Source organism: Pinus tabuliformis, chromosome 1_2 (genome assembly GCF_031772625.1).
Source record: "Pinus tabuliformis cultivar Carrire ecotype Pingquan chromosome 1_2, CPIR1, whole genome shotgun sequence".
NCBI classification, from domain to species: Eukaryota; Viridiplantae; Streptophyta; class Pinopsida; order Pinales; family Pinaceae; genus Pinus; species Pinus tabuliformis.
Window position 1 is genome coordinate 1,253,989,599 of NC_142298.1, and position 10,224 is coordinate 1,253,999,822.

At 37.4% G+C, this 10,224-nt stretch overlaps 1 protein-coding gene across 1 annotated transcript; it reads right to left on the reverse strand.

The window, feature by feature from the left end:
• Positions 1-6,209: 6,209 nt before the first annotated feature.
• Positions 6,210-8,735, reverse strand: LOC149210792 (GDP-mannose 3,5-epimerase 2-like). Its single transcript, XM_089394486.1, has 6 exons — positions 8,322-8,735; positions 7,827-7,920; positions 7,127-7,256; positions 6,915-7,047; positions 6,596-6,803; positions 6,210-6,483 (listed from the first exon to the last, which is right to left on the reverse strand). Exons 1-6 carry the CDS (start codon positions 8,537-8,539, stop codon positions 6,328-6,330), a joined length of 939 nt encoding a protein of 312 aa, XP_089250612.1. The 5' UTR covers positions 8,540-8,735; the 3' UTR covers positions 6,210-6,327.
• Positions 8,736-10,224: the final 1,489 nt, after the last annotated feature.

Sequence of the window (10,224 nt, forward strand, 5' to 3'; positions counted from 1 at the left end):
AACCATGTAGTTTGTGAAGGTTTTCCACTCGCATGGTCACACCACATCATCCATCCGATCCATAAATCAAGCTCCAGCTCAAATCCTAATAACTACAAAACGATCATGGTGGGCCACATGTTCTCGAAGTTTTATGCTACTATTCTACATAGGAAGCTCTCCAGTGACCTTGAGCAAAGACAACTCAGAGCTAGGGGACAGGCAGGTTTTCGACCAACTCATCAAACCATTGACCACATCTTCACCCTCCGCGCCATGATTAAGGAGGCATGACATCGCTCTTCGAAAGTCTATTGTTGTTTCGTAGATTTTCGGAAAGCTTTTGACTCTATTCCGAGGGAAGCCTTACTCCAGAGACTCAGAGATATTGGCATCTTGGCGACCCTATTGACAGTGATTACACGCCTATATGAGTCCGTCCTTGGTTGTATTCACATGGTTCATGGGATGTCTAATTTCATCCGAAGCACGATTAGGGCTAAACAAGGTTGCCCATTGTACCCTACCCTATTTGGGATCTATATTGATGAGTTGGAGGCTTTTCTACACGAGCATATCCAGGACGCTGATGGTTGCGTTCTTCACCAGGTCATGATATCTATTCTACTCTTTCCTGACGACTTGGTCCTCTTCTCCTCATCTCCAGAAGGATTACAGAGGCAGTGGGATGCCTTAGCTCTGTTTTGCGATCTTCGACAGTTGATGGTCAATAAGGGTAAAACCAAGGTTATGATCTTCAATGGGGTGAAGAAAACTTTGGACCTTCACTTCCTATTTAGAGGGGAGGAGGTTGAGATCACCAGCACGTATACGTACTTGGGGGTGCAATTCTCAAGTCCCCGCTTCAGTTTGCGATCAACGCTTCAGCCTCAGATCAACAAAGGATATGGATCCTTAGCCCTTCTCGAGAGACGGTGCTTTCGACATCACTTCTAGGACATCTCGTCCAAGATGAGCCTCATGGACACTTTGATTCGTCCCACTGTTCTATATGGCTCAGAGATTTGGGGACCGTATTTATTTGAGTTGGATTAGGCCTCAGTTGAGAGAGTCCAAACTCTTCTTCTCCGCTGCATCATTAGATGGAAACAGACATTATCTCGACACATCATCCTTGCAGAGTTTGGAGCTCAACCCTTTCGGCTTGAGACAGTTTTCAGTTTGGTCTCATTCTTGCATCGTGGAGATTTCCAGACTCGATAACAAGTAGGGACCATTACCCTTACTTGGCATATTGCTCTTTTGAGACTATTGCTCGTTCTACTCCCTTGGGCTGGGTTAGCTGTTGGTTTACAGGAGTTTTAGATCTCTTAGAGTTAGTGGGCATTTAGTTGGATCGTCTCCCTCCTTTCTGATATTCCTTGGATGCTCCTGGTCACCTTCTACCTACTAGACAAGAGTTGAACAAGATCACCAGGGAAGACATCTACAGGCAATTCATCCAGGTCACCTGGGTCAATCCTCTGGGAGGGTTGCACCCAAAGATGGCATTCTATGCTGAGCACTTCTTGGAATTGAGAGACGGGCTCATTATTCGACCCCAGTATATGTTTCACCACTGGATGCATGCTCTTCGCATTCCTCTAGACCAATTCAAAGTAGGTTCTCATAGACTTTGGGTAGAGACGGACCACCAGAATGATAGACCAGACAGAATCTGTCAGGTATATCATTTACAGGAAGTAGAGATCGAGGTGCACTTTATTTTTGGATGCCCTATCTACTACGAGATTAGAGGAAGGTTCCATTGCTTGTTCAAAGACTCTAAGACCCTTATAGACTTTTTCAGGTACCCCGATCAGAAATGTTTGGCCCTATATATGCAGGAGACTCTCAGGTTCCGAGCGCATATTCTTCAGCCTCCCATCAGACTAGACCCCACACAGAGGAACACGACATTTTTCAGAGTACTACCTTCAGGAAAGGGCACAAAGAGAACGATTGATACCGTTTCATATCTAGAATATAGACCAATGAGAATCTGTGGAACCTCACCCCACCACACGAGACCTCAACATCTAAACGGCTCAGATCCGTCCCTGGGAGACGGACTAGGTCCTCCAGACCTCAGCAATGCACAAACTCCCCCAAAGAATGAGTTAGTGGACAGTCTGCACCTCCCACTGACCCTTCATCAGGCCAACAAACTTTGCGGATTTTTTTCAGTGCTCTTCAGTCAGTCTTGGATGTTAGGAGAGATGGGTCTGATCCTCTTCGTCAGGGCATTTCATACATTGTATCTTTTATGTTCCTGCATTGTACCTTTTATATTAATGCATTGTATTTTTTATAGGAGACCGTTGGTTCTCCCGCATTTTATGGACATCATTGTACTCAACAGTCCCTGTGACCTACTTTGTGATCATTAGTTGGACATAAATATAATTAGCTTATCTTATCTACCAATCAAATGCATAAATATACTATTAGCACTGCACAATAAAATGAAAAAGAAGATTTCTCTAAAAAAAAACATATTTTAAACCAAAGCACATTGAAATGACTCTATGAAACGGTACAGAATGAATATAAAATAATGAGCAAGCAGAAAAGATGGAGTATGAGATTTTAAAATCATATGAGACTGGAGAATGAATGACGAACCTCTAACAATTTGGATTGAATGTTGAATAAGTCCAATATGTTGGTTGCAAGTCTATGTAGAGGCCTCTTGTTAGTTGTTACAACCTAACAGAGGATGTTGGGCCCAAAAAACTTAAGCTACAGATTTTTGGGCTCAAAAAACTTAAGCTACAGATTTTTTTGGTTGAAAGTTGGCAGTATAAATTTTGGTAAAGATCATACATATTTTTTCTGGGTTGAAATTTGACAATATAAATTTCAGTAAAAATCATGAAGTTTAATTGTTTAAAATGTATTTTTGAATGCATAAATAGATTCAGTACTCAGAAAAATCCCAAAACACCGTAGATTACATAGTTGAAACTTACCATCCCAAAAATTCCCTGGCAAATTTCAGATAAAATTGACCAGAAAAAGACAAAGATGTAGTAATTAGACTACACTAAAAAAAATCCCACAATAAGAAATAGGTGGATGGGCATCTAGCAAGGATTGAATGTGCCCATGAAAGACAGTATGCAGAACCAACCTTGTGGCAGCCAGTAATAACGGACATACATTCATACATATAGGTACCGGTCCACGAGAACATATTGTATCCTGTACAACTGTTATATGTGATTCCGTTATGCATTTGAGTGATATTGCATGTGAATAGATCTGACACAGTGACAAGTATGCTTTTCTTTGATGGTTGTACTGGGTAATTAGCACGATTGTGATGGTCGTGTAAGTATCTCAAGTTACTGAAAGGCTCGTTGTTTGAGAAAGCCAATCAATACAAACTACCAACGGAAATGGTACCACTTTAGATGACAACAAAGAATGGTGAAACAATACGGAATCAATAAAAGACTTGTACCTGTTTGAGAAAGCCAACCAATATAAACTTCCAATGGAGATGGTAACATTGGTACCAGTGTAGATGACCATAAATAATGGTGAAACAATACATAATCATTGAAAGACTATTGTTTGAGAAAGCCAATCAATACAATCTACCAACCAATACAAGCTACCAATGGAGATGGTACCGCTGTGGATGACAAAAGAGAATGATGAGACAATAAGGAATCATTGTTGTACTACATACTGGTAGGAAAGAGCACTGAGGATGATGGTATTCCAAGGGGGAGAGATATATGATACTAAATCAGGAATAAGATGAAATGACATGATGGAATTGATCAGTGTCAAGCCATTGTAATGCATGGTTTCAAGTTCATACAATGAGCTAGGATGGATGTTACCATGGTAAAGAATATTCAAAAAGAAGGTTGCTACAAGGATCGTGATACTACAAGAGGGGAAGGAAAGTGAGGTTCACGAGAAAACGTTTTGTTGTTATTTTTGCTGTCTCTTTTCCTAAGTTCTCCCTAACCTATCAACTTAGTGCTTGATCTAAATTGATCTCCCTAACCTATCAACTTAGTGCTTGATCTAAATTGACGAGACTTTTTGAAAGGCAGTTGCTGTCCCTGCAAGAGAGTATATTTTGTGCATTTTCTTGAGAGAGCCCTTCCATTATCTTCCTGCTCTTCCATCCAAAGTGATTTCGTTTATGTGGTTATTTTGGGCCTTGGTTATTGGAATCTATGTATGAAGTTACCATTGCCATCATTATAAAACATACCATAGAATTACATGATGAAAGGTTAGTGTGAGCCTATGGTGAAGGGGGAAATTGTTGATCTTACGAAAGGATAACCGGGATGGTTATCAGGGTAAACCATGGTTGGCTAGATTTTAAAATTGACTAGAGCAAGTTGTAAATCTAACACCGTATTCTTGTGCCATGTATTAAGCCAAGGGTATTCCACTCTAAGAATTGCTATAGAACAAATGGAAGACCAAAATTTTCTTGCCTGCAGTAGAAAACTGGAGGGAAAGGGAAATTGTCCAGGCACTACATTACACAGAAGGGGTTCCTAGTGTTGCGTTGAGATGTAGAGAAGAAAATATAAACATTTGTGGGACAGTGTGATTGTTGGAGTAGTTACCTTGTTGAGTTTGATATTATCTAGCTAGCTGATATAAGTTTTGAGGGCATTGTGGGTTGGGCTAAGAAAGCCAGATTAAAAACCCATAGGAGTTCCTTCACCCTAGGGTATCATGGCTTTACTCGGAGGAAAAATTGACTGCTGAATCATACAATTTGGCAGTGAATCGCTACTCAATGAGGACATTGACTTGAACAGAGATAAACATTTGTGATTATATTTATGTTATGTTTTTATTATATTATTATATTCAATTATATGAATTCAGTCCATAACATACGGATTTTGTAACTGGATTAATTAATTGTATAAAGTACTCGAATATTCACATTTAAATCTTTTCCAAGTACAAGCGATATGAATTATACAATTGTATTTGCATGCAAGCTCTGTTATCATTGTTGTTAAAAGATGAACTGAAATCATCGTTAGAAATATGATAGGTTGAATAAAGGAGATTTTATTAAGGGAAGACTGTGTGGGTGCATTACAAACACTACCATACCTTGTACCTTGGAAGTGTAAAACCAGCAAAATGTATAGTAAAATAGAGTAGAGGAATAAAATCACTTTTAGCCACACAATGAGTATACAAAGCCGTGATCATATGCGAGAGAATTGTGATGTAATTATGATCTATTTAATGAGAACGAGTAAACATTTTTTTTTGTGTGACTCTGTTTTCGAAGGGGTGTCCTTTGTTGCATCCATAGGGAAGCTTAAATCCCTCGAACAGTCTAATGGGTTTTTAGTAAAGCACGTGATAACACTAAAGAAAGTGGGAATGGGGACTTGGGATTGCATCCCAAATAATGATGTGGAAGAGGGTGAGACAGTGAGCAAAGAAAATGGTTTAGTCATAATGATGTGGAAGAGGATAAGACAGTGAGCGAACAAAATGGTTTAGTCAAAATGGATGTTGTAGAAGAGTGGTGCATATAAGCTTACCACGTTTTTTATCTGCTTTTTCTTCCCCTCATTATTGTGAGTGTTTCATTTTGTTTACAACTTCTGATATATTGAACTGATATATTGATTATGTTCAAGCATTTTTGTTTAGAATACTAAAGTGGTGTATTAGGTATATCCTTGATTTTTCCAATGTGGCTTGTGGTAGATGTTAAATGTTACTTTCGTTGATGAATTGGAAATAGAGTAGTTAATTAAAGTACTTATTAAAGAGATATGATACTCATGTACATGGGTTATAATTATATAATAGGAAAAAATTAGTATTATCGTAATTTTTTATTTATCATTTTTTATAGTCATTTATACTTGCTTAGCCATATAAATTAAATGACTGGAAAATACTGATATGATATATCTCATATTGCCCAAAAAAATCATAAAAATTAACTAAAATATAACTTTATTTTAAATTATTTTAAGCATAATTACATCAAAAGAACATATAACAAGAAAACATAGTAAAGCAATACTGACTAATAAGAGTTTAGTGCCATAAATAAAAATTAAATATGACATTTTTTATTGTATTGAAAAATAAAAATAGCACAACTACCTTTTAGATAAATTTCAACTTTCCGTTTAAATTAAATCCCTACCATCCATCAAAAAATTATTAATAATTACATTAAAATTCTCAAAACCCTATTACCATTCCCAGATAAACAATAGAGAAAATTGAAAATTGCAGTCTCCAACTGCTAACCATCTTGCCAGCCTTATAAAAAAATGACTGATTATTTATCCCCTTAACCAGAGATCTAGGTTTTGGTCTTCATTCCTTTCCATCAGCAGCACGAAGAGAACCTAGTTGAACAGGGGCTTGAGTGCCAACCACCTTGGAAGACCCATAGATGGAGAGATCAATTCCCTGAGCCTTTTCCTTCTCAATTTGTTCCTTGATCCAGAAATATGTAATTTTCAAGCCATCCTGCCAAAAACAAAAGGAAACAAACGTGACTCTGCATCTTTCTTTCAATGCACAAGGGAAAATGCATTGCAAGGAGTTTAACAATCTGAAAATCTAATGGCTAGAACCTTACCTTCAACTTCATGGTTGGCGCCCAGCCTAGCTTTTCCTTGATCAATGTATTGTCAGAATTCCGACCACGTACACCCTCTGGCCCAGGAATGTGATGTATTGGCAACATTTTATTCTCAAAGCTTGACACCATTTCAGCCATCTCATTCATGCTGACCATTTCATCACTGCCAATATTCACTGGCTCTCTGAAGTCTGATTTAGTCAACCTGGCATATCAAAATAAAGATTTCTGAGAAGAAACAAAGATGAATCTGAATAAACAGGTAGCGAGAATTAGATCCAAAACTGAATTTCAAAAGCCATTCAAGTTTTGGTACCTTAAGACACCCTCCACACATTCGTCAATGAATGTAAAGGATCGTGTTTGCTCACCATCTCCCCACATTTCAAATCTAACAGTAGATGTGATTGTCTTCCTACAAAAGGCAGCAGGAGCCTTCTCACGGCCACCTGCAGTGGCAAATGAGTTTATCAACAAAGGGAACATAAATATGAGCATCCTACAATCATTACAATTTTCATAACTTACCCTTCCATGTGCCAAAAGGACCATAAATGTTGTGGAAACGCCCTATCCGGCATTCTATACCAAAGTCCTTGGTGTAGTGTGTGCACAATTCTTCTGTGGCAAGCTTTTCCAAGCCATAGGCATCTTGAGGCTACAGAGCAATCAAATCATTAGTCTCTAAACAGTTTAAGTGAAAATGAGCTATAACAGCTTAATCCAGCATAAGACGATTCTTGTATCTGGGGAAGCAGGCTGGATCTAACAATTGTAGTACAGGAATCACAAGCTAGTAACTAACAAATCAGTTCCTATGATAAACCAGGTCCTATGGAGTTACATCACTTCTCCAAGTTACAGAGGCCCCGATATATCTAGAGTGTACCACTGGCAAATCAGAGTGTCCTACTTCAGAGGTGTACTCTTACAGTAACCTTCTGAATTTTCAATTAGCTAAACATTCAAAAGCAACCTTGAAATCAGTCAGGACTACCGTAAACGCTTTTCATCAAACATCCAGCCTCTTCCTAAACAAATTTCAGTACTCAGCTCTTACATTTCCGGCCTCTTCCTAAACAAATTTCTGTACACAGCTACTACATTTCCAGCCTCTTCTTAAACAAATTTCAGTATCAGCTCTTACATTGCCTTTTGACCCAAAATGCTATGTGAAATAGCACCGAATAGCATTACCAGAGTATTAAAGCAATATATGGCTACATACCTCAGCTGGCCAAGCATCAGACTCCTTCAAGCTCACATTGGTCTCCAATTGTTTGAACTCGGGATAAATGCATGCACTAGAAGCATAGAAAAACCTGCAGAGAAACAAATAGATTATAACAAAATATGCCATGTCGAGCGACGGAACAAACTGTGACCATGAGAGTAAAATGGTTATGTTTTTAGAAGAAATAATTTGATGTTCGGTCGGACTAAAATATATTATCTGCACTACCGATTGCATTGTAATTTCAAGTTGCAATAATAAGATTCTGTGGAGAGCATTAAAAGGAATTAAATTATTTGAAGTGTACATAGTCTTGTATTCTAGAATAGTGCTTTTGCACTTCTAAGAAGTTATCATACTTGACTTAGTGCTTGATAGAGAGAAGTTTAAAATGGATATAAATTGACATAATCATAAGCAATAACAAAAACAGACATCAACCAGAAATGAAATGGAAAGCCAATGTGCAGAAACAAACCAAGGTCTCACCTTTTAACACCATTGATTCGCGCAGCTTCAAGCATGTTGAAACTGATCATGGTGTTGTTGTACATGATAACAGAGTGATTAGACTGTATGAATCCCATACCACCCATGTCTGCGGCCAAGTTGAAAACATGGTCGACTCCTTTCGTAACAGCCAAGCAATTGTCCATAACTCTCAGATCGACGAGATGGAATTCATTGCAGAACATATCCTCAGTCATGTGCTCGTTCTTCTTCCAATCAGAGGCAATAATGTAATGCCCTTCAGATTTCAATCTCCGGGCAATATGGGAGGCAATGAACCCACCAGCTCCAGTGATGGAAATTTTCAATTTTTCACTTGGCCATTATAGCTCTCTATCCAGATTCTCATAGGTGTATTCTCCATAGGTCATTCCATCAGCTCCAATGCTTCCCATGGTGCTCAGTGAGAGGAGGATATACAAGAAGTCTGCAATAACACATCCAGAGTAAGATATCACTCCATGTTGAAATAAATGGCAGCCAAGAAGAAAACCATATTAGGAATGTCCAAGAAAGCACTTGGATTCATAACCCGCAATGCAAAAGTAGATCAGAACTACTGAAATTCAATGGAATTCTTGGTCTAAAATGGAGAAGAAGCACTCGTGACCATGACCCAATGGGCTCTGGACAAAAGAAAATTGCAAATACTCAAATCCATCGGCCGATGAGGTTAAACCGATAGAATTCAGAGAAACACGTTCCTGAGAGGGAAAATATGATTAAATCCCTGTAGAACTCATAAAATCCAGAGACAAAAACACAAGTTCATGGTTCCATGGGCAGGCAACAGCCTAAACCTCGTAGAATTTTGAGAAATCCATCAGTAAACTTAAGAAAGAAACTGACGCAATTACCAATTTTTTTTCAAAATTTAGAAAATCCACCTCTAAATTCGTGAAATATTCACTTAACCAGAACACAGAAACCAGCTTTTAAAAATCGGAAAGCTGAGATAGAACTTCACCAATGATCCCAACAAAAACATGAAATAATTTCAGAAACCAATTACGCTTATAAGAACGCCATGAGTTACTCTTAAAAAGCCTGATTATTAGATGGCACAATACACTGCTGAAGGTTTAATGATTGGCTACTAAAAACTTCAATACTCAAAGAGTCACAGCTAACAACTTCCTAATTGATTATTAAAAACATCAATATCAGACTAAGAAAAGCAGCGCCAGAAACTTTCATGATTAACTGTTATGAGCAGCAAAAGACTGAATTTGATAAAAACACACAAAGGGAAAGGGAGTTATCATGACAGAGGAGGACAGACCTCGATGCAAAACGCTCTGTTAATGCCCACCTGAAATCTATGAAGAACTCACACCAATACACCCATCAATATATAGGGAATTTGAATGCTGATCTGTGGTGAAATATTTGAGCACCCCCGATTCTTTACTAATAAAAACTAATAAAACTGGTCAAAATTTTTTACCATTAAAAGAATTAAAACTAATAAAACGGGTCAAAATTGAAACTGGAACAGAAGTTGTCAAAAGTTATGGCAAAAATAAATAGAACTAGAAGTCGCCTTTAACAAAAAAGCTATGACAAGAGACAGTTACTACTCTCTCGACATGGGACAGTTATGTTAGTGTTTTAAAGTGAAGTGAAGTAAGGGACATATCTATATATATGATTATAATTATATTGAATTAATAATTAGAATATATAATTATTTTTTAATAAAAATGGTATATACTTAGTATTTTAATTTTGTATTTAATGAGTATTAAGTATTAAATTTTTAAGTAAATATTTTTTAAGTCTAAAATTAGAAAAAGATTTTTATTTTAAGAAATTAAATTTTTGTTTAAAAAAATTAAAATAGATCTATTATATCTATTTATATATATATATTTATATAGTC

Coding starts and splice junctions, on each gene's coding strand:
- LOC149210792 (XM_089394486.1), bottom strand. CDS start 8,539: ATGACTGAGGATATGTTCTGCAATGAATTCCATCTCGTCGATCTGAGA. Junction 7,257..7,826: donor CTGATGCTTGGCCAGCTGAG/GTATGTAGCCAT, acceptor ATTGCTCTGTAG/CCTCAAGATGCCTATGGCTT. Junction 7,048..7,126: donor TCCTTTTGGCACATGGAAGG/GTAAGTTATGAA, acceptor TTGCCACTGCAG/GTGGCCGTGAGAAGGCTCCT.